The sequence below is a fragment of the Denticeps clupeoides genome, chromosome 3 (genome assembly GCF_900700375.1).
Source record: "Denticeps clupeoides chromosome 3, fDenClu1.1, whole genome shotgun sequence".
NCBI classification, from domain to species: Eukaryota; Metazoa; Chordata; class Actinopteri; order Clupeiformes; family Denticipitidae; genus Denticeps; species Denticeps clupeoides.
Window position 1 is genome coordinate 6,569,341 of NC_041709.1, and position 25,060 is coordinate 6,594,400.

At 44.9% G+C, this 25,060-nt stretch overlaps 1 protein-coding gene across 2 annotated transcripts; it reads left to right on the forward strand.

The window, feature by feature from the left end:
• The first annotated feature begins 1,195 nt into the window (after nucleotides 1-1,195).
• On the forward strand, nucleotides 1,196-25,003 carry cdc42se2 (CDC42 small effector 2). Of its 2 annotated transcripts, none has more exons than XM_028973292.1 (5): nucleotides 1,196-1,446; nucleotides 15,426-15,683; nucleotides 22,243-22,344; nucleotides 22,692-22,810; nucleotides 22,898-25,003. In XM_028973292.1, exons 2-4 carry the CDS (start codon nucleotides 15,630-15,632, stop codon nucleotides 22,791-22,793), a joined length of 258 nt encoding a protein of 85 aa, XP_028829125.1. In that variant the 5' UTR covers nucleotides 1,196-1,446; nucleotides 15,426-15,629; the 3' UTR covers nucleotides 22,794-22,810; nucleotides 22,898-25,003. The 2 variants fall into 2 exon arrangements, with proteins under 2 accessions (XP_028829125.1, XP_028829126.1); XM_028973293.1 differs by lacking the exon at nucleotides 1,196-1,446 and adding an exon at nucleotides 12,355-12,493.
• Nucleotides 25,004-25,060: the final 57 nt, after the last annotated feature.

A 25,060-nucleotide genomic window follows, 5' to 3' on the forward strand; every position in this document is an offset into this window, starting at 1 on the left:
CGGTGCTTTGCTCAGTGGCACCTCAGTTGCATCGGGATTCGATCCGGCAACCTTCTGATTACGGGGCCGCTTCCTTAACCACTAGGCCACCACTGCCCCCATCACATGTAGATCACATGTAGTGATCTGTCCCATCCCTGAAGGGGACAGGAGAGAAGTGGCTGGCCTGGTGTCATGTTGTGAGGACAACAACCTCACCCTCAACACTGATAAGACAAATGAGATGATAGTGGACACGAGGAACAGGAGGAGACCTCATCAGCCACTGTATATCCGGGAGCTTGAAGTGGATAGGGTGAGCAGCGACTCAACAGCAAAGCACCGTCCCCACACACTGCTCCCCGGGTGCCTGTCATGGCTGCCCACTGCTCACCAAGGGTGATGGGTAAAAGCAGAGGACACATTTCGTTGTGTCACCATGTGCTGTGCTGTGTCAGGATCCGGTCCGAAAAGGGGTTACTCCGGTCCAGGATCCGGACCGGAGTTTCATTGTTGTCATGTGTTATGTTCCCTAATCGTTTTCACCTGTGTTAATTGTATAAAGCTGCCCTGTTCGTTTCTGTCCGCTGTCAGGTCTTTAAAGTTATGTTCCGTGTTCACCAGTGTCTACGTCTCGGATGTCTCCCCTGTCCTGTGATTCACCAATTAAACCCCTGTTCCGTGATGTCAGGTGAAAGCGTCCTCCATTCCTCGTCACTCCTCGTCACTCTTCGTCCTCCTCTCCGTTCACCCGCCGCGTCATGCCCGCATGGACGTGACATGCTGCAGTGTTTACATTTACATTTACAGCATTTATCAGACGCCCTTATCCAGAGCGACTTACAATCAGCAGTTACAGGGACAGTCTCCCTGGAGCAACTTAGGGTTAAGTGTCTTGCTCAGGGACACAATGGTAGTAAGTGGGATTCGAACCCGGGTCTTCTGGTTCATAGGCGAGTGTGTTACCCGCTAGGCTACTACCACCCTGTTTCACAATGACAATCACTTTCACTTCACTTGCTTTATTTTACAGTGCCCTTGGGCATCTTGAATAATAATGATCATAATAAAATAATTTTAAAAAATATATCAGATCATTGGATCTCATAATTTAGTTCGGAATGTGTCTGCGTGGTGCTCATGACTCGCTATTGAATATCCAGTGTTGGTTGTTGCCGAATGACGTCACCCCCCGTGTGACGTCACGCAGCGCGGCGTCAGGATCGTCGGGCCGCTCGTCGTGCGGGCGGCCGCGGGGCGGCGCAGTTTGCCCGGCCCGGTGGGAGGTTCCGGCGGCTCCGCTCTCCCGCTCCCACCGTCGCTGCCGTCGCTGCGGACAGTCGCGCTGCGCCGGGGTCGGGAGCAGGTCGGGGCTTTTATCGCGGACGCGCCGCTCCTTCGTTCCCGCTGCTCGGCTGCGGGACGGACGCCGCCCGGCACCGGTGGAGGGAGCGCGGCGGGGACAAGGTGAGTGTGCGGGAGGAACCTCGGCGGTGTCGCGGTGGTCCTTTCTATTGTCGCCGTCTGCACGGTGCGTGCTGCTTTCTAGGAAGGGGAGCTCAGAGAAAAACAATGGAACTTACGCTTTATTGTTCTTGTCTTGTTACAGGAGACAACAAGGTCACTTGTCAACAAATGTCCACGTTTTCAAATGAGGACTGAGCTCAATATACCAATAGCAGGACGCACTGTCAGTCCTTTATTGGTAATTAATAATGACAAGGAGGTTAGTGATGGTTGTGGAGGAGCTGGTTACTTACCCTCTTGTATTGGAATGCGGTTGCTCTGAGTTGGTGTATTTGTTGTGTGGCGGTGATCTGGCAGCTGGAGGACCTGGACTCGGTGTGGTTTGAGCGCGGAGAGCATCAGTTTGATGGGATTTCCGGCCAGTCATCTGTCGCCTCGGCATGGCCCGATTGCATGCCGCGGCAGGCGCACGGCGGCTCTGCTTGTGGCATTCAGGACGCCCGGCCGTGAAAGATGCCCTGGACCGGGTGCTGGTTTGTACGAGCAATCTAATACGTCGCTGCGTAACCGGAATCGGCCTCTGCGGGTTTAGCAGTCCTGCAGATTTTAATTCCGCTCCTTCCACGTTCTGCGTGGTAGCGAGGTGGCGAACAGCCTCGTCTGTAATGGGAAGGAAGAGGGACGGGTTGCAGCGAGAACTGATGCGGAGGGTGACAGGCCATCGATCTGCATGAGGCTGGAAGGGTGAATGTGACCTGTGATATAACAGCTTCTACTTCTATTAGACAAAGCCTGGACAGAAAGCGAATGATGCTGACAGATTTGTCGTGGCCTTTTTTTTTTCCAGGTGTGCGTCGCTGCCCACATTCCTGCCAACCACCTGTTTCTGAGATTTAAAAAAAAAATAAAAAAATTCTGTAATGCTTATTCAAATTCAGTCACTTTCCATAACCTCTAAGTCGTGTTACTCAGAGTTGCCCATCCCAGGACACTGTGTGCATGGCGGGGACTGACCAGGGCAGGGCGCTAGCCTATCGCAGACCTCACACGCACACACACACACACACACACACACAGTTCACACCTACAGACAATTCAGAGTCGCCAAATAGTCTTAAGTAGGCTTCTAACTCCATGCTGTTTTGCATTCACATTGCACATTTACTCACAGCATTTATAAAGGTGTAATGCATGCCAAAACTCTATATTAAAAGTCCCCTATTACAAATTGTTTGTTTTGCTTTTATAAAGGTCTTAGTGGTCCCCTAATACTATATTTGAAGTCTCTTTAAACCGTGGTGCAGAATTACAGCCACTGGGCCAGTCCCCCAATAAGATTTCCACAGGACACGCCGTTGCGGTGTCTGATACTTTGAATGCAAATGAGGAGGGAGGCGGGACGAGGAGGAGAGCGGCCTATAGAAATGCGCGGGCATTCGCAGAAATTACGTCATCCACATTTCCTGTTTGGCGCAAACAGGAAGTCGTGTCCAGAAAACAGCGTTTGTCCAGAAAAAAATTTATGAACCCACTGAGTCTCGCGTGACGGAACTAAAAAAAAACACAATTGTGCTCATTTTTAAGTCCAATCACAGAGCAATTGGAATGATTCACGTTTGGAAGACGGTCGTTGGAGTTACTTTTTTAGGGGAGGGGTGGGAAATTCTCTGGGCGGACAAAGCACGAGAAAGGGGAGGTAACCTTTCCTCTTATGACGACATAAGGGGAGAAATTCCAGATCCGACCGTCTGAGCTGCCGCTCTCTGTATGTGGCCAAAGCACTCTTTATACGTATCATCATTTCTAGCCACTGCAGGACCACAGACAGGCTATGGGAATGTTAAATAATGTTGTCACGTTGGGCTGGACATGGCGATGAAGGAGGACGCATACGCACAACTTCACACGACAGGGGTTTAATACATAACACGTGAACACGATCAGGGAACATTACACGAGACGAACATGAAACTCCGGTCCGAATTCCGGATCCAGAGTAACCCCTGCCGGTCCCGATCATGACAAATGTCACAAAAGGAAATTTTCAGAATTGGGGATTTGAGGGTCCAGTAAGAATGAATAAATGCTACTACACATTAGCTGTTTCAGAATTGGGGACACTTTAACCCTACAGGTGGCAGTGAACTGGACTTTCATTGGCGTTTTATAGATGTAGCCACTGGCACGATGAATAGGCCTCCATTGAGTAAAAAATTCCTTGGATGAGGTGTGGCGTCCCTCCCTGTACGGCCTCAAGCTGCGGCTCAACAATGGCCCCCTCAGCAACCTGCGCCGGCCAGGCAGGCTGCTCTGACGTTGCAGTTTACAGCTCAGGATGAATATGGAGTGTTTTCTGCCTCTCGAGTAACTGGCGTGGTGGGACAACAGAGTGGAGAAAGGCTTGCTAGAATAAGACTGTAAATAGTTGAATGTTGCATGCTGAGATGCTGGTTACATGGGGGTTAAACACAGTTTAGTGTAGGTGGGCGGTTAGGCACCATCTCCATTTCGTGGTCCCAGAGAGTAAAAGCAGCCGCGTTCTCGCTAGCAAGTAAGATATAAAAAAAGGGGGCATGTAGTACTGCTGACTTCGGCTACCAGCTTGTACAAATAATTCCAGCCGGAATGAGCGTGGAGCGAGAGCTTGCCACATTATTCAAATGTGCCCATGCACACAGCACTTTTACTCGGTCAAGATTATAATCGCCAGAGGCCAGAGTCCGTTTCAACTCCGCACCTTCTCACCGTTTCTGGGTCTTTCTCGCTAGTCGAAACGAGTAGTGTAAAAACCCACCGGGCTCAGGCAATGATCTTCAGCTCCATCTGCCCACAATGCGCCATCTGGTGGGACGCCAGGCATTACAGGATGAGAGCCGTCATAATTATGACTTTATTTCGTTAATTATGATTTAATTTAGACGGGCTGTAGTTTGCCCACCCCTGGTTTAAAAGGTGTGTAAGTACTCTGATTATTGTCATGTGCATGTGAAATGGCATTTGCCAACCCTGTAACCTGGACAGCTTTGTGCTTATCGTCACACCCTTTTCGAGCCAGTGTACAAAAGGAGTGTATTCACGACTTTCATGACTACTATTGAAAGGAAAGTAGGCTGCATTTGATCAGGCCTGTATTTTGTGTCTGTGATCTTTTTGATCCTAGTTTCATGTATCCTCAGGAAAATGCTGATAATTGTATTGGACTGTTCTTATTAGGATACATCCTGATTGTGATTGATCCTGCAGTGTCTGGTGCTACAAAATGTAAGCACCATAAATTACACATAGTAGAGGTAAAAAAAAAAAAAAAAAAGCAGCAGAACAATCAAACTCTTGACAGAGTGAAGATAATACAAGGTAGCAGATATGGTTACCGCTGCCTCGTCCTGTATAGTCCCACCAGCAGGTTCAGGTATGCTGTGACGGTGATGTTCTGCAGAGGCTTTCTGTGTGAGTGATGAGTTTGGTCCCTAAATAAATGTTTTTCTCCTGCATCAGCCCCACCTTACTTACTCACCTTACTGGAGTACATGTGTTGGCACTTTTTTTTTTTTTAGCCTAATTGACGAATCAGCTTTTTGTGAGCCCTGCTTTTTCCCCCCCAGAAACTCTTTAACTGTCAGTGTAGCATCCGGACATCAGACCTTCAGCTTGTCAGCTTCATTGCATGATGTGACCAAAAAATGACAAGCTTTTCATGGCGGTAGCTCAGATGGGATCTGGAAAAGTAGCCTACAGCTAGAGGATCTCACAAGAATAAGTCGAAGGCATGTTCTTAGTAGGCCCACGCTTATTCTCTCACTACTCATCACCGCTTATTGGTTGTAGGCAACGCTTCATCCAAAATGCAGAGACAAAACACACCTGCACACTCCAGTCATTCCAGCATATGATCCTGCAGCCACACCTGTTATTCAAAGCAGCTATGACTGCTGCTAGCCAAAAGAAGAGGCCAATTGCACGTTCTTTCCACAGGTCGCGTTGCTCTGAAGTGCAGCGTGCTTGTAGTTGACAATGTGGGGCTCTCAGCAGCCCTCTGATCTAATCTCAACTATTGCCCTGTGGCATGAAGGCTAACAGTCCTCGTGCACATTTTTTTCTGCTGAAACGACTCGGTGCAACTTTAGTAGAGGACAGTGTGACGTCTATTAGCACCAGTGCTCTGAAGTGGAAGTGAGCGGGTAGGCTTAGGTTATTGGAACAAATAGACTACTATATCATCCTCACTGACAAGCACAACCATTGTGGTATGACAAGCACTGATACCTACTTATACATTCTAGCTTTTTTCATCACACAGAAGTATGGTAGCAGTATGGTAAGCAGTCACCATCCCCACACACTGCTCCCCGGCCGCCTGTCATGGCTGCCCACTGCCCACTCAGGGTGATGGGTTAAACGTATAGGACAAATTTCACTGTGTGCACCGTGTGCTGTGCTGCTGTGTATCACAAGTGACAATCACTTCACTTCACATCAGCCTATGTATTGTATATCTATAGTTATTGGTCTTGTTGACTGCCTTTGGGATGCACAGATTTGTCGGCCATTTACTGCCATCATCAAGCCTAACAGCTAGAGACACCCATGTTTCATCTCTATATTGATAGCAGTTGATATTGTTTTTGTTGACTGTCATTGGCCTATCTGCAGCTCATTGGCCTAAAGCAGCTCAATTATATATAAATTAAGGAATAGGATTTGTTTTCCAGATACAAAGGGTAATCAATAACAAACTATTACTGCAAATCACTGATATTCACATAGAATTTCTGTCATTTGTGTTTCTTATAAGCCAGTTCCTGGACGACTGCACAGCAGAATTTTCCGAATTGTCATATCATCGTTGATGCATGTGATGCCACGGTGCCCCTGGTGTCCAGTAGGGTCAGATCCAGTGTGAGACCCATCTAATATCAGTACAGAGATGCCATTTCACTTCAACACCTCTGAAAATGTAAATCTTGATGGACCAAGGCTGTTCTTCACAGTCAGACTGTGGAATGTGTGTGATAAGTATATGTCAAAGTCTGAGCAGTCTGATGGGTACGGGAGACACGTGTGAGGAAAGGAGCCAGACTATCACCCGGGGCATGACGTATTCGTCACGCTCTGTCAGTCAACCAAAGATCACCCCTTCTGCACTTCTACAGTAGGACCGAAAATGATGAGTTTTTTCCATCCCGTCGGTTCACTGCTAAGTTCTAGAATGTAGGTCAAATGCGCAGGACTGTCAGAAAAGAGCTGTGAGGTTACATCATGGTGCAGTTACGAGGGCTCAGCCAGGGACTCATGTAAACACTGTAAAACTGTCAGGGTGTTGGAGAAGGGCCCGCGGAAGACCACCGCGCTTATAATGTTTCCTGTGCAGGAGACCGCCCCTTCCTCTCCTCTCCTGCATCCCTCTCTCTTTTTGCAGACGCCGTTCTGCATAACCTCGACAACAATCAAACAGTAATGGCTGCTTTACCTGTCTTCGTCATGGACATGCGTTCCAGACTCAATGCGACTGAAACAGTAGAGGTTCTGTGGAGTAAAGGAAGTTGGGGTGAAATCATGCCGCTGACCTCACTTGTGCATGCTGACATTTTTTCCTGGCGGCTGAACGGCCCAGACCCAGCAGCGAGTGACACTTCAATTATCCCCTCTGTTGTGAGTCGCCATGGCGACGCATTCTTGTCTTAATGAAGGTCTCCCATTTGAAGGCAGACGGGCTGAATGTGCAGATAACCGGACGGGTAATGCCAGGCTGACCCAGGCTTGTTTTGACAAATCGGCAAGTCCCTGCCTCCTTGTCTACCCACAGCTCAGGACCTCAGGTTTGAGTGTGTCTCTCACTACGCTGCAAACTCCCACCGTGGTTCCGCCAGGGCAGGAAACAGGATCTGCTCTGTCAAAGCAGATGCCACAGTCCTAACTGTACGAAGGGGCTTCTCAGTAAAAACCTGAAAATGAAGTAGGACAGTGCAGCTCACGTGATCCAATGCAGCACATGACCCACTGAAGGCAGCGCTGATCCCAGTACAGTTCGGGATATGGTAGAAAGGGAGTGTGCATTCGCTGGACATATTAAGACATAGATCAGTTACCCTCACTTTTTCTACACAAGGCCTGGTTTGCTCATCAGCATTTTTAATTTCACTCCTGACATCACATAAACCAAGGTAAGCTTATCGTAGTACCGACAGGAATGTCTGGTTTGTGTAACCAATGTTATTTTCCAATTTTGTGTGTTAGTAGCCTTGACCTTGAAAACATCATTCCACAGACATTTTCAAAAAGGCCTTATTTCATCATTATGAAATGTGTGCTGTTCTATTATTTTAAGTGAAGTGATTGTCATTGTGAAATACAGCACAGCACATGGTGAACACAACAAATGTGGGACCTCAGTGGCACCTTGGCGGCTCAGGATTCCAACCGACAACCTTCTGATTACTGGGCCGCCTCCTTAACCACTAGGCCACCACTTTCCCATTTTAACCATCACCCTTGGTGGGCAGTGGGCAAACGTGTTGATATGAATTTTAAAAAATGTAATTAAAATATTGTAGCATTAAAGAACAATAACTGCACTATTAATAATTAAATTAATCAAATAGTATGAATACGTGCTTGAGTTTTCAAGTTTATTTATAAAGCACTATAAAACAACACAGTTGACTAAAGTGCTGTACACCGACAAAGAGAAAAGAGAGACAGCGAATAAAGCCATAAGATAATAACAACCACAATAAAACAGTAAAACCAACATCTCAGACAGATTTAAAAGCCAAGGAGAAAGAAATGTGCTTTAAGGGAGTTGGCCTGCCTGATGTTCAAGGGCATTTCGTCCCAAAGTTTTGGAGCAGCGACTGAAAAAGCTTGGTCACCCCTAAGTTTCCTCCTTGTCTTAGGGACGGCTTGTCAAGGCCACAAAAGAGGTTTAAATATAACGAACCGGGAGCCAATGTAATGATTCTAGAGTAATTTGCTTGTGTTTTTGGTACCAGTCGAAAGCCGCGCAGCAGCATTAATTATGTTTTCTAAAATATATCTGAATATCATATGTGGGAGTTGGGTTTTTTTCTGTAGTGCAATCGAATTACAGTCAGTGGTGCAAACGGCCACTGTGGTGCCCGTCATGGGTCCAGCTGCGGCCCGCCAGACACCCAGGCACACTAGATCACTCCCACCTGTTGACTTACAGCCACACCCAAGGCATGTAAAACCACTGGAGCATAGGCAGGCGTTTGGGCCACGTCCCATGAGGTTTGTTTGGTTGCTTCGAAGTGGAGTAAACATTTGAGTCACCTGCACCAGTGTCCTTGGCCTCCGTGCTTGTGGTGTTACAGTTACACTATTTAAATCCATATTATTTGTGGTCAATATGAAACTAGTCTGATGTCTGTCAGTATAGGGGTGGTAGTAGCCTAGTGGGTAACACACTCGCCTATTAACCAGAAGACCCGGGTTCGAATCCCAATTACTACCATTATGTCCCTGAGCAAGACACTTAACCCTAAGTTGCTCCAGGGAGACTGTCCCTGTAATACTGATTGTAAGTCGCTCTGGATAAGGGCGTCTGATAAATGCTGTAAATGTAAAATGTAAATGTAAGTTTATGGCAGCTTCGGAAACAATCTTCTAGAAGTCAAATAAACCTGAAACAGACATTTAGCACGAGTCAGTACTTGCAGAGGATAAAATTAAATGTCCATACTTGTGGAGGGAATGTTTTAAATTTAATTTTGAATTTCATTAATTGCTCTGTTTCATTAATACCCTCATTTTCATGCACAAATGTTATGAAAGCACCACTTCAGGAAATCTTAGGTGGGAGTGGCTGCTATAGCTGATCATTTTAATAATTAATCATGTAGAATATGCAACATTTGGCTGTAGGAATGCTTCTTTTGGAGCAGGTTTAGTTCAGTAGAGTTGACACTGTGTTGGAACCGAAATAACATCATGCATAGGGGAGGAAGGAGACCTGTGTGCCTGAATTGTGATTCCAAAAAGCGCCAGCAACAAACATGATTCAATTCCGTGGCCCTTGGCAGCATCAGAGGAATTTCTGGGTGTGCGGGTGTTGTGTCAATGGCATCAATCTCAAATAGTTTGAGATGGTTCAGTAATTTGTCATTTCTGACACTCTAACCCAGATGCTGCATCCTGCAGATTTTTATTGCAAACCTCTGTGCTGCTGTGAGGCTGGAAAAACAAATGCACAGTTCTCGCCACGCCTGTACCAACACACAACATGCTGCAGTGTGCGTCTTTGTTTAAGAGTTTAGATCACATAACCGTCACTTGAGTTTAGGGTTAAGTTGGTGTTTCACCCCGAATTGTCCCTCGTGCTGCAGCTGTAAATCTTTTTTTATGACTCTTTCACTAATGTTCCAGTGCATCAGCAAATCTCAGTTTTCATTCAGATTTTTATTCCAAGGACTGGCTGTGCCTCGCTGTGACTCCTTACATCCCGGTCGATCCCGGCATTTATTCAGCGCTATTAATTACAGAGTGCTTTTGATCTGCAGAGCTTCTAGGATGTCAGTGCATGGCAAAAAGTATGGTAAAGCTTTTTCCCCTGTTAAACCATAGTGTTTAGACCAAGTTATTAATACCCAAGCATAAATACTCACCAGAGGGCCAACACGATGCCCCGTCTCCCTCCCTCGATTTAAATATGGCTGGTTGGATAAACAAAAGAGTGGCTGGTTGTGGCAACGGCTGCTTTGGGTTTAAATGGAAGCTAAAAAAAGAACATGATGTAAACAGGATGAAGGCGAAATCAGGGATGGGCTATGTGGCTTTAAAAAAATTATTATCACAATACGATTTTAATTGTCCAGTACCATAGAAATAGGATTCTGCCGGATTGGAAATCTTATCAACAAGACTGTGACTGTTATTTATTATCCAAGTTTTAGCTTCTGAGTTCTGAATTCCTCATTTATAGGGTGGTAGTAGATAGTAGATAGGGTGGTAGTAGCCTAGTGGTAACACACTCGCCTATGAACCAGAAGACCCAGGTTCAAACCCCACTTACCACCATTGTGTGCCTGAGCAAGGGCGTCTGGTAAATGCTGTAAATGTAAAAATGATGAATTCACAACATGCTAACTGTTCAACGCTGCGATAAGGATAGCATAAGTGGGCAGATTCTGGGCATGACATTTACAGTCAGAACGTGATGGGAAATAAGGTTGCATTTTGAAAATATGAAAGTACTTATTGTAAACAAAAATACAGGTTGAATATAATAAGGTATCAGTGTGAACAGAAGATTGTAAACAATCTTTTCATTGCAATAGTCTGCCAGAAGGTAAAGGAGGTTACATGAAGAGACTGACAAGCAGTGATATTTGATGTGGACGATAGAGGGTTTATTCATAGAGAGTCTGAAACGGAAGGGGCATAGACAAACTTGGGAAGAAATGGGGACTTTATATGTGGGTTTTGGTGGAGCGGAGGAATGGGTTGATAGTGTGGGCAGATGGCCCAGCGGTCTTTGTCCAGCGGCGGTACCATGAGTACTGTACCCTCGGCAGTGACTGAGGACCTCATTCAGCCCATAAATTGAGCAGTGTGGGCATGCTATACAGAAACCAATCCTCCCCTGGCTCACAATCTGGTCTGAATCTGCTGCGCATTCTGGAAAAATTACCATTTGTTGCATAAATCTTGTTAGGTATTGACCTATATTTGTTTTTTTTCTCAGAATCCTTTGTGATTCTTAGATTTTTAATCAGCAGTAGGTTTAATCATTTCCATCAGAAATTTCACACTCATTGATGTGTCAGATGCCAAGTTCATCTGACAGCCTCCGGCGTTATGTAAGAGTCGTTTGGTCCTTTTTGCCGTCTTGTGAAAGATTATTGTAGATTACAGGCACCATATGGTCCACGTAAGCCCTGGTCTGCAGCAGACCTGTAAAAAAAGTGCTGCATCGGCATGGCTGATCTGACAAAAAACACGGCGTCCCATTGTTATTATAATAGTATTATTACATTTAATATATAGCAATGTTTTTGTTTTTGTTAAGTGGTTCATTACTCAAATAATAGAGCATTAGGGCTAAATACAAGTAATGAAAATGAGGACAGGAAAAGAGATATAGTACAAGGGTCCATAGTTCTGATTTTAAAACAAAGGTCACAGTGTGAAAATTAGAGCAACAGAACTCCATTTGCAAATGTAACTTTGACCTTTGATGTGGTGCGAGGCCCGAAACTGCCCTTGTGGTGGGACTGTTACCCTCATGCCGCCATTGATATGGAAATTGTCTCCAGTGGGACCCCATTCACAGAATGTGTGAAGAAGCGGCAGTGCAGAGAAGCAATGGCATTGTGGGAAGCCTTGTGCTCGTGCTCCAACTGGCTTGCTGGGCTGGGCTGCCGTGGCAACGGGGCCGGGGAAGAGGAATTGAGGTCTGGTGTCCAACAGCAAGTTGAGCCAATGCCCCTCTACTTCCTTGGCAAATGAGGCTGACACCAGCAGAAGAAGTCTTTTAATAGGAACTAATCAGTCAAACGAACCTCGTTCAGCATGAAGAAGCTGGTAAGCAACTTCACCCTTTTGCTGTTCCACTATCAGTGCTTCTGAGGTTTAGAAAACCTCTTCTAGGGTGGTTGGTTCAAAAACGAAGCTTTTTGTTAAAAAAGGATTAGTGTTTAGGTTTTTTTTTGGTTCTTCAGAACTGAATCAGCAGTGTTTCTCCTTACTGTGCCAGCTTATGTAAGACATATTGGATTTGAAAGAGCTTTAATGGGATGGCGGTGGTGCTTTCTTACGTAAAAAGCCCCCATGTGACCGAACGGGATCTCGGGGTGGGAGGGCAAGGTTGCGTCGTCCGTGCTTCGGCCTTGCGGGAGCTGTGGAGAGGGGTGGGCGGGGGGCTTGTAGTGATGGAGTGAATGCCGCTTGCCTGCTGATCCGTGACTGAGTGAGGGACAAAGGCCTCCTGGAGTGCGGAGTCCACGCATGGTCCACACGCTCCTCAGCCCTCCTCACATCAACAAAATCCCTGAGCGGGGACCAGGCATCTGCATGGACGACTCTTTCGCTGGTAACGTTTTTTCTGTACGTTTTTGTTAAACGTTCACACTTGGGTAGTTGTAACCAAGGTTAAACCAGAGTAAAGGTTCTTCTTTTTTTTCTGTCTCCATGTGGATTGGACTGGTGGTACATATCTGAAGTACCTCATGGTCTCCAGAGACTTTCTTTGATCCTCAAGACAGATTGCACAGCTGCACCCTTGCATCCGGTTCTTGCCTTGACTTCTCTCTTCCCCTCAAGGCTGAGACGTTACGTTGAGATCAGCTTCCTCTGGTTTCTACAGCAGCTGTCTGGGAGGAAAGTCTCTCTTTCTCTCCTCTGCTTCTCTTTTGTGTTTCTGCACTAATGGAAGCTCACCCTGTTCGGGAGGATGAGGAAATGGAGTTTGACTAAGAGCCCTGGGCAGAGTGAGGGATGGGTCGCCCATTCAAGGCTGAACCGATGAACTCTGCTTCGCCTGCTTTAGTCCCTCAGGGCATTGAGGGCTTTGTCCTGGTCACATTGTCCTCAGATCGAGTGGAGATCAGTGTGTGTTTGCATCGAATGCTGAGGTTTTCTCACCGCATTCCGGTCTGAGTTGTCTTGGTCCGGCTAGGAGTGAAATCTGGATTATTCCACCCATACCTAGGAATGGATGAACGGTGGTGTGAGGGTAGAACATAGCCGTTGAGGTGACGACTGAGAAGACTGCAGAGTGGCATGAGCGTTTGCAGTTATAAAATGTGCCGATGGATGAACAGACTTGGTTACACAGTATTCTGGGACTGGAGGGTGGTAGTAGCCTAGTGGGTAACACACTTGCCTACGAACCAGAAGACCCGGGTTCAAATCCCACTTACTACCATTGTGTCCCTGAGCAAGACACTTAACCCTAAATTGCTCCAGGGAGACTGTCCCTGTAACTACTGATAGTAAGTCGCTCTGGATAAAGGCGTCTGATAAATGCTGTAAATGTAAATGTATGTAAATGAGGTGTACTCTACACCTGGTGCAGAGAAGATATCCAAAGTTCACATTTCGGGAATCGGGAAGTGCTTTTTTACTGGAATGCTGCCATTTTCAGTTAATGGTGGATTTTGTGCAGGAAATTAGATCATTCAGATATCAGCATTAAATTGTGTATTTTTTATTTTGAGTATGGGTGCCATATCTGTTTGTACTAATTGCTTTGTTCTTTTTGCGATACCTATCATTGTCGTTCTTTTATTTTCTTTTATTTTTTTTACATTTACAGCATTAAAAACAGCAACATGACATGAATTGTAAATTTTGGAAAGAAAATGAATTTTGGTCCTTTTTGACCCGCTACTACATAAACCGTACAAAACTAGTGGTGCAGAAATTTGGCTAAACGATTAGGTTTTTAATCCACTTAATGTGTCAGGGGGAATCCGGGGTCAGTCTGAGTGTTTGGGAACCCAAACATCTGTCAGACTCACCAGCATCTAAACTAAAGTGCACCAGAAATAGTGGAAGGAGCAGGCCAGGTCTCATCGATGGAGAAATCAAAGAGGACGGAAATTCGCGGCTAATTTTAGCCCAGGAGTATGGAGCACAGGGAGCAGCTCTGTATCCCACTTGTTCCATTTCCACACACACTTGGCCCATGTGTCTGTTTCTCTGTGTTAATTTTTCCTCCTCTCACTGGGAAATTTCTCAGTGGAGTGCAGCCCGCTATTCTTTATTCGGAACTATTAAAGGTTTTAATGTAAAAGGCATGATTCTATCTGTCCCTTAGATGGATGTCATCTCAGTCGCTTTCTAAATGTGGCTCTCCGCCCACCGGGTGTCTGAATTCTGACAAGTTCTACACAGTCATCGTTTTGGTTGTTATTTCTGGTATTGTAGGAAATAGGAACTAGAACACAGTAATGAGGAAGTAGTTCTAAAGGTGCTTGCAGTGTTTTTTTTTGCAGAACATTGACTGACTACACAAGGGACAATCAAAGCCTGAATTAGACTACCAGAAACCTGCGTTTCATGGTAGACGAGGCTCGTGTTTCTGTTGAGGGAAGTTTCTCTACATGTGCTTGTCCTGTAGAACCATCTGGCAGATTTTTCCCTATACCACACCGCTTAAAACCCACCAGGCTCATTATGAGTCTAATGAAGGGGGTGGTTCTCTATAGGACCAGGATTGGGAGACAGTGCTCAATGTGAAGGTATAGATATAGATACGTATAGATATACATACATATGCTATATATAATGGATGAATCATGACCCCTGGATCGTGATCTGTCGTAAGTTGTGAAGTAGCTGTATGATTTTGTCAGGTTGACAGCATGTCCTTGCTGTTGTTTGACCTGGGTTTGGTGAGGGGAGGCTTATTAAGGAAACTCGGCCGAGTGGAGTTCAGTCACGTCGTGGAGAGAAGTGGCCATGCTCTGCTAGGAACCCACTCCTGCCCATGTTCTGAGGGCCCTTCTGAGGATTAATGACTCCAGGACCCCAAAAGACCCCCAGATTCCCGCAGACCTGCACAGGCTCACTGAGAGGGGATGGTTTGTGTTAAATGGACCGTTTCCTGCTTGATGGTGTGGGCGTGGGTGTGGGTGCACTGGGAAGGGTGAGAATCTGCTCATCTTGTGCAACAGCATTCACCACATCGCGTCAGACAGAGACACACCAGGTCAGATCGAGTGACACTCGTGCTTTGTGCTTTCAGCACAATCGTGGGGGATGGCAGGATGGCCCATTATGTGTAGGTTAAGTTGCATTCCATTTTACATAAATAATTTTACAGTGATGCACCAGATCAGCCTGTGTTGTCAGAATGGTCAGATACTTTCTGGACAAATCTCTGTGTTGTCATGCACATGCATTAACATAGGTACCGTAGGCACATAAACACAAATGACTTACATTAGATATTGTTTGTGGTGTATGTGTAAAAAAAATGAAAAGGAATAACAAGCTCTTGTTGCTCTCCTCTGTTCCAGATCTGACTGTGGTCGCTGTGGAGGAGACTGGTGTGGAGCCCCCCGGATCTCTGCTCCTCACCCCCCTCCACCACACCTGGGCCTGAGAGGCGTCCTGCAGAAACAGAGCCTTCCCACGGGACCACGGACCCGGTGTGGACGTGTGCCCTCCCCCTCAACCCTCAACGCACACGCTTGCACGGGGACACTTTGGAACTGTTAGTCATGAGTGAATTCTGGTTGTGCTTCAACTGCTGCATTGCGGAGCAGCCCCAGCCGGTAAGCAGACGCCTGGAACAGTGGTTCATTTCAGGACCCACATCCGGCACCTTCTCATGCCTTTCTAATTTAGTTTGCCAAAAGGTTGGATCACACCAGGGAATTAGTGTCGGTTACACCAACAAGGATAAAATGAAGCACTGTTCAAGGGCTTTTCAGAGATTTATTGGTGTTGTTTTAATTTTATGTGTTTGCTAACAAATTAGCAAATCCATCGCAGTTTGTTTGTCCATTTTGGACAGTCAGAAATGTGTCTCTGTCGACGCAACTCTTTGAGTGCAAACTGGCATTGCAGATCACGTATTTAAAGTAAAGTAAAGTGAAGTGATTGTCACATGTGATACACAGCAGCACAGCTGGACAATTGCACACAGTGAAATTTGTCCTCTGCATTTAACCCATCACCCTGAATGAGGCCATGACAGGTGCCCGGGGAGCAGTGTGTGGGGACGGTGCTTTGCTCTGATTTGTGCACGCCAAATAACATTCATATCCACCATCAGTAGATAAATAATATGCTATAACCCAGCTCAGATTCAAGTTTAACATTAGTCCTGATCTTTACATTTCAGTGTTAATGTACCAGAGAACCTGGATTAACATTATAATCAATCTGATTATTTTTTGGTGTGTAGACCGATACTTAGAAGGGACAGTTTTAAGTGTCAATATGATTATTTTTAAACTAGGTGTACGGTGTTGTGCAACTGGATTAATATATAAACCTCCATGTAATCCAGGTTAAAGTGTAATCCTTGTTGCTGCAATCCAGTCTTTAACTTAACTTCTGCCCCTGGCTGGTTAAGGGGCTGTCCTGGCGCAGCATGTCAGGTGAGCTTCCTGTTCTGGGAGCATCAGCCTCCCTCTGACTGGCTAAATGGAGTGGGCCTCCCGCAGCCTTATATGGATAAAGCATGTGAAGAATCTGCAGATCCTGTCGACTCACGTCGGATTAGGCAAATTATGAGCATGCAAAGCCTGGCCGGGCCCACAAGTCCTACAGTGGCAAACTCATACATCTCCTCAATTTAACATCCATTCGCTCGATGTACATCTTTTCGCTCTAGTGACACCTCCAACCCATTTATTACTGCTCAGCACGCTCACACATCTCATTCATTACCTGCATTATGCACTTTTCACCTCTCAAGAAAGCACTGCGTCGCAGACTGGGAGTCCCTGATGTGCTGATTGGCAAATTAGCAGGCTGGGTTTCCACTACGAGCTCCAGTAACAACACCCAAAATTGCTTTAAAGCACAGCCTCAAGCGACTTGTTCATATACACACTCCTGACTACAGCATGATTAAGTAGACAACATTCAATAAAACATACCATTCATTTATAACTATGGACAAATCTTCCACAGATCATTATCAGGTCACAGCTACCAGCAGTATATCAACAACAGCTATAGATAGGAATATTACCATTTTATGAATTAGAATTACTGTATTTAAATATGGTATTATTATAATTAACAAAAAAATGGCAAAAAAATATGTTTTGGATTTGTAAAATTATGGTTGCTGCTGTGGACAAATAATCACCAGCGGGGGGGCAGTGGTTGGCTTAGGGAGTAAGGAAACGGACCCGTAATCAGAAGGCTGCCGGTTTGAATCCCGATCCGCCAAAGTGACTGGGGTGCCACTGAGCAAAGCACCGTCCCCACACACTCACATGACAATCACTTTCTTTTCAGCAGCAGGTCCACAGTTGAGGTATTGGCTCTGAAAATACTTCCACTGAGGACTGTAAAATATTGAAAGTCAATGGCTTTGTAGTTTTACTGCACACTTCTCTTAGCTGTCAGATCGGCGTGTAATTTAAGAAGCTCTACGTTCATAGAATTAGGTCACAGATGCCCCCAGGGAGAAGTGTGCTTGGTGGTATGTGTGTCCCACTTTGGACCAAATTGGCTGTCACCTTGCTTTTGATTAGTGATGAAAGAAGGGGCTGCATAATTTGTTTTGTGAACACCCCAGTATCTTAGTAACCTATTTCTTTCTTTCTTCCTGTCCTGTTTTTTCAATAAGCCCAGGCTGGACAACCTGAAACGAAATACAGTACAGGCCAAAAGTTTGGACACACCTTCTCATTCAATGTGTTTTCTTTATTTTCATGACCCTTTACATTGGTAGATTCTCACTGAAGGCATCAAAACTATGACCTGTGAAGGCCAGGTCTCCACTTTTTGTTCATCCACATATGTTCATTCATAGTTTTGATGCCTTCATTTAGAGGGTCATGAAAATAAAGAAAACACATTGAATGAGAAGGTGTGTCCAAACTTTTGGCCTGTACTGTACCTCGCTGAGAACAGGGTTTATCAGAGAAAATATCAAGCAATGGGTCCAGTATGTTAAATTACTGCCTATAAAAATACTAGTTGGGTTTCTAAAATATATTTGGCTGTTATGAGTTATGAGTATGAGTGTATATGAATATGAGTGAAGATCACATAATCCGCTTGTTCCAATCTGCTGTCCTTTCAAGCCCAGCCTCATAGCATGAACACAACGATATCATAATTCTGTCTCCAACACCTATGGTTTAAAAGGGTTGATGGGAACTTATTAAATTATTAATGAACGTCTATAGATTGTTGCTTGCTTATTTTATCTGACAAACTCGGATGAAAATAGAAATCACACCATCAGATTGGCCATTGGATGAATGTTTTTTTATGTGCATGTTAGTAAAGAGTGGGTGACTGTGAAGGGGGTCCGACAGTCTCCTTTTACACTCTGATGTGGATTTGAGACGTTACGGACAAAAATGCAGCGCTACAAGGCTGATGCAGTAAAGGATTCACTCACATGCTGTAGTTCATGTAAGTGCAGGAAAAGGAGTGATTCTAGCCTGAGGCGCTCCCCAGGACAGAAGTCTTTTTCTGTACCGTGCTTGAAAACTCCTTAGAAAGATCAATGAAAGGAGGTGCTGAGCTTGGCTGGATATCGTCCCAGTTGGTGAGTGCCATGCCTGGATGTCGGTTTATTATGTGCAGGCTTTCCTGTCCTTCTGGTTCTCAGTACAAATGAGATGCATTTTTTCCCCACTTCCTTTGATCTAAATACGAACGTGAGCTAAAACGTTGAGTCTTGCTCGTTTCCCAGCATTTAGACAGAGTAACCAATGTGCTGTAATCTGATCCATCTGCTCCAGTCAGAAACAACAGTGTCACTTCCTCCTGTGACAGAGCTGCATCTGAACCATGTGGCCTCTGTATAACCACAGTACTCCTTGTGCTCCTTCAAAATGACTCTAAATGGAACAGGATTATCTTTTACACTAGCCAGGAGCTCTCCAAGTGAGTGAAAGGAACACCAGGCAAGAATAAAAGAGGTGACGTTTTCACCCGGTCCTCCTGAGAGGACTGACGGGCAGGTGAACAGTGGAGGAGGCGCTGAGACTGCAGTAATGAGCCGGAGGAGGCGTTCTGGCACTAGGATTTCCATTGAGTGGGCAGGATAGAGCGTGTCCTCTGAGTGTGGCCACAACAACCCATGATGCAACCTGCCATCACATGCTGTTTATGTACTTACTGTTCCTAACTGGTATGAGAGGCTCTCGGACGTAGTAGAGTTGTTTTAGCCAGTTTAGCCAAGCTGGATTAACTTCACTCATTAGAGAACACAACACACCCCTGCTATTGTGCAATTCAAATCCGCGATCCTGATAGTCCCACAAGGACCACAGAATGACGAGAGCAGCTTTAAAGATGGGAACAGTCATCAGCTTTGATTGTGACTGACCTTCAGTAGCTGTTCCTCTTTGACCTGTCACCTGACACTGTAGACCTTAATCTGATGACAGCAGTGATTCAGCAGTTGGCCCTTGCTCAACAAATCAAATTGATATGGTCATATATAGGTAGCGGTTAAATAACAAAGTGGGAATTGTTTTAGATATAGAGAGTAGAATTCACATCCAGTTATGCAATTTGTAGTAGTTGCCTAGTGGGTAACACACTCGCCTATGAACCAGAAGATAACAAAGTAACACACTTCTATTACAACTCCTCACCACTGAACCGAAGCACTAAATCCTCCACTTCAGTGTAATTAAGGATTATGCATTCAAAATGGGCATGCTAAAATGATTTACCAATTATTTACCTATAGTGAGATGGCCTTTGGTCTGTCTGCAGCTGACGTGACGTAGCCTGAGATCTGCAGACCACTGCAGCGGCAGAGAATAAACTGACTGCGGTCAAGTTGGACAACTTTTTTTATTTCTGTCATTTTGTGTGGTGTTGTTTTTTATGATTTCTGAAAGCCATACTGTGTTGATATAATAAAGCTCTTCCAAAAAAGCTCTTCCACAAGATAACAAGCTAATTGTCGGGCAGTGGTGGCCTAGCAGTTAAGGAAGTGGCCCCATAATCAGAAGGTTGCCGGTTCGAGTGCTGTGCTGCCTTGTATCACAATGACAATCACTTGACTTTTTTTTTTTAAACCAGACTGGTTGATCTGCTGTGGTGACACCTAATGGGAACTGCCGAAGGAAGTTTGTGAAAAGAGATTATATTTAACAGACACGTCTCCATAGTAACAATAATAATATTGACATAAGAAAAGTTCAGTTGTATTTAGATGTAAACGTATATCTGCAGTAACTTATCAGGATCGGATCTGAATGTAAAAAAAATGTGGGTCAGGGAACGGTACCATTTATTGCATTTTTTTCAGGATACTAATGCTTCTGTCAGCTATGTTGGATCTTTCAACATATTTGGCCTTGTCAGTATTTGTAATGTTTGGTTACAAGAGTGTGGGTGTAATTTTCCTTTAGCATTTAATGGCCTACAGTCGTATTACCATTTTCTGTTTAGTTGAAATGGCAATTTGGTCATTTCAGATACAGCACAGTACTGATGTTGAGGGGAATGTTGGAGGGGAAGAGGCAAATGACCCTTTAAAGACCTCAGCAGTAAACCCATTTCATTAATTTCCTTTACTTTCAGATATGCTGGGGAAATGTCATCGCATTAATTTAATATTTTATTGCAGCATCTGTGCACGAGGTGCAAAGGTTAATGGGCTCGGTTTGAATGAGAGTGGTCCATGAAATGAAATGTTTGTTGACTGTGGTTTGCCCTCCTGAAACGGTTGTTTGTGGCACCTTATGTTGTAGAGGCTGTTCAATTCATTCTTATCTATATCACACCTACTCTGCTCTGTCTGTTTGTAGGGTGTTTGCTGTAGGATCATCATGTACACATGAGACATTCCCATAGATAAAACTCTTCACCGTCCAGTTTGTATAGTGACTTTATTGTACTATATTCAGTACTTCAGATGTGGGTACAAAAAAGTTTGTTTGTGAACCTGTGTGAGTCCATCCTCATGGCCATCAGACCAGACCGGGGGAAAAGGATTTTGTTACGCGTGCTTCCCTTGAACCACCAAGTCCCACAGGTCCCCCACAGATGCCTTTGGTGTCCCACTAACATCTAAGATCAGCAGCAGCCTGCTTAGGTTGGCAGGACACCCAGTCTCGACCCAGCTAGACTCAGCTTGCCTTCATTGGGCTGTGTGGTTCTTCTCCTCTCCTAGTGTGGTGACCTGGCCATGACCTCTCTCCAGCACCCAAGGGGGTATCCTGGATCAGAGTTAGACGTTGGCATGTACCGAGCAGGACCCCCCACAGTTACCATAGTTACAGTGCAGGCTTGCAGGGCCCAGCTGGAGTCCGGGTATGTTGAGACCTCCTGTCTTCAGGACCGAAGCCGGGATTTGGCTGCGTGTAAATCCTCTTGTGTGTGTGTGTGTGTGGGGGGGGGGGGGGGGTGGGGTGGACAATGGTCATTGTGCGAGTTGCATAGTGAACTGCTGTGAGCTGAACATGGTCTGGCCTGAGAGTGAGTAGTGGGTTCTATCATGGTTTGTGGCTTAGTGGCTAAAATGATAGGGGAACCTCCACAGTTCCCACCACGGGTAGCTAGCAAGCACATCACGTCAGACCTGCTGAACAGTTGTCATGGCAACAACCTGCTGGGATGCAGCGGACAAGCTGCCAGCTATCCAGGCTTCTTCTGAGATGCCGCTCCTACTGAAAGCAGAGAGTGACTGCGCCATTTGTTTCGTAATTGGACTGTGTTCGGCACCTCCTTTACAAATCCATGCATTAAATCATAGTGACAGCTCTGGATATTGGACCACGCACTTCATTTATTTGCTTTTGCCAAAGTCATGTTTGTATAAATTTAGGATGAGGATGGAAAACATTTGTAGACACGAAACAGACATCGGCTTCATCACCGAGTGCCCATGGTGCTTAATGAAGAGAGAAGCTTCATCGCAAGGCTGGGGGGTGCCTGGCCTGTTTACAGATTGCATTTTGTCACTTATCCTTTGTCATTTTTCTTTAGAGCTGCCATGATTTTCAGGTGCAGTGCTTTAGAAAAACCAAGACTTTGTGTTCATGTTTTGCTCCCGCGCCACGTAAGCTTTAGATTAGATAACGATTAGACAGATTAGGCAGCTTTAATGTGTTGAACTTATCCATGCAGCCTTGGCACAGTGGCTTCACATGCGACTGTGGACTGTCTTTACAGAAGCGGCGGAGGCGCATCGACCGGAGTATGATCGGCGAGCCAACAAACTTCGTGCACACAACTCATGTAGGGTCCGGCGACCTCTTCACGGAAATGCACTCGGTGAGTCTTAACAAGCAGCTTGAACCTGATGCAAAATACTCTCAGATAAGGAGGGTTACAGTTGTTTCATTTCTCTTCGCATGGATATTTTACTACTGTGTTGATAAAATAGTGTTTAAATTGTTTTTATGGGACAATTAGTGGGCCATGCAACATTATCTGCTGGAAATTAAACAATCAGATCCATTATATTTTCTGCTGTACTGTGCAGCAACACATAAAGAGTACATTTAATTGATAATATGAGATCAAGAAATCCTAGAAATCCAACAGCAACTGGAAATATGTTCAGGTTACATGCAACCATGTCAAGACCCCTTGATTTCAAAAGCCCTCTTCCTGTCCAGGTAACTGCCCTGCAGAACCAGATGCAGTCTAAAGGTGGTTATGCTGGAGATGCCATGCCAGTCAACATGCAGATGCAGCTTGTGGACACAAAAGCAGGATAACCTCTTAACTGTCCAAGGTGAAAGAGCTGGCCATGCATTATTTTGTGTCTGTAAGGAAACACCCCGTTTTGTTCTACTAAATCTGTGCTTCTCTTACATTCCAGGTTCCTGTGAATTCATCATCAAGGCTATCTTCCCTATTCTTCCTCCTCATCTTACTCTGCTTGCTCCAGCCATCTGCTCATACAGCACACACATGGACAGTGGTGACCTCCAGCACTCCATGGGAATGAGGCTACTGGGCAGTGTCCCCTGCGTGTTCTTGTTCTATTTTTTTATCCAGTGTCTCTTCTTTTTCTCTTGGTTCCTCCCTGCCCCCTCCCTCCATCCCCATCTGTATTTCTACCATTGAACGCTTGCATGCTTTCTCATCCCCAACGGTGCAAAAAGCTGTTAATGATCTCTGTTCTGTAATGTTGCTGTGGGCAGTTATTTTCTTTACGTATAAAGTTTAAAGGTTTGGAATGTCTGACAAAAATATTTTTCCTTAAATCTCTTTTTTTTCTGTTTGAGATGAGCAGATAAGCAGTCAAGTATCAAGCAGACTATCTGGTTCTTTCAAAATGGCAATTGGGTGCCAAAATGCAAATGCTTGTTTCAAACCAATGCTTTCTTTCCTGATAACAACAAGTACTTTTGACTTGGGCAAACATGAATGCTCTTTCAAAGGAAATGTGATTGTTCCTCTGCTGTTTACATCTCTCCTGCTCATGCCTCTTCATTTCCAAATGTAATTACCATACTGCCCTGACCATAAGATGACTGTCCCTTTTCCAAGACTAATTAAAACACTTGAAAATATCGTATTTGGCGCCATCCACTGGTACTGCATTTTTATACTGTGGATGTAGGAGTACACCACATTGTCTGATGGGGGGCAGGGCTCTTATATTTGTGCCAGTATGGCATTACTGATTGAACAATATCGGTAGTTGAATTGCATTGCAGGCATGTTGCTGAACTCTGCTGTAAATGTTTCATTCTTGATTTGAAGCCTCCTGAGCTGTAGTGTGTAAACTGTACAATAATAATGTGTAAGCTGTAATTATGTAGTTATGTGCTATCTGCCATCCCCCGGTACAGGTGCAATGACCGTATATCGAAAGCTTCGTATCAGCTCCATATCAGAGCAGTGGGCAAATTTAAACTTGCATATTTGACCATGTAAAAGTCCTGGTTGGAGCAGAAGGTCTTGAGAGTTTAGTGATCTCTATAACTGACCTCTAATGATGTAACATCAGATTTAGTAGCTTGTATTGAATAAATGCCTGCATGATTATCCACAAAAAACAGGGTAAATTCCAGGGTAAATTTTTTGCTCAGGTGAAAAGGCATGTTGTTTCACTGTTTTGAACGTCAACTGATAAGTTTACGGATTTTCGCTCTTTTGTAATATGGAGGTGAAGAATAGTGTAAACTATAACAACTGAAACCTTGGCAAACCTGCTGAGATTCGGTGCTGAAGGTGTATTTTTAAATATGATCTTTCAGTAATCTGCTGTGGTGCTCTAAATTTGGATCGTTCAGTAAGACCCCATCTAGGAAAAATGTATGTTGAATTTATTTATATGTAAAAATTTAGCCAATTGCTACAGCTAGTCATCTAGAAAGAACCTACAAATCCAGCTAAGGACAGATGATAATGAAACATTGAGCTAAGTTGTGGGTGTGGAACTGGTCCCTGCATTTTGTCTTTCATGCAAGTGCTTTGTGTTTTTATGTAAATACTGTGTTTCTTGTGCGCCACAATCTGATGTATTTTAATTTATTCTCCCTGTTGTATTATTCCTTCTTTTTGTACGTGTTTATTTGAAGCCGATTTTTTTGACTTATGCGTAATGCACGCCTTGTTAAAGAGTCAGGCATTCTGGCATTATTTATTTACTGGTACTACAGACCTTAAAAATGGAGGGTTTAATGACGAAGTTGTCCACCCGTGTGTTTTTACACAAGGGGGGTCCTGAAAAGCACAAATGATTCCACTGGTTGTCTAAAAACAAGCCTTTACTGGAGATAGTGGCCAAAGTCAGGATGAGCCGATGGATTTCACCATCAGGCAATTCACTCAAGTGTGTACAGATGTTTATTTCAGTCTGTAATATTCCAACCTCCAGTTTCTGATACACGTCCGCCCATAATCAGCCCATACCTTGTGCCAGCTTGTAAATGGCCAAATGTCCTCTGTTGAAATAAATATTTTTTCCATGTTACGCCTGCCTGTTTTGTGGCTCTGGAATCTTCAGACAGCTGTCCCTCACGGTGCACAT

Coding starts and splice junctions, on each gene's coding strand:
- cdc42se2 (XM_028973292.1), top strand. CDS start 15,630: ATGAGTGAATTCTGGTTGTGCTTCAACTGCTGCATTGCGGAGCAGCCC. Junction 15,684..22,242: donor TTGCGGAGCAGCCCCAGCCG/GTAAGCAGACGC, acceptor CTGTCTTTACAG/AAGCGGCGGAGGCGCATCGA. Junction 22,345..22,691: donor TCTTCACGGAAATGCACTCG/GTGAGTCTTAAC, acceptor CTTCCTGTCCAG/GTAACTGCCCTGCAGAACCA.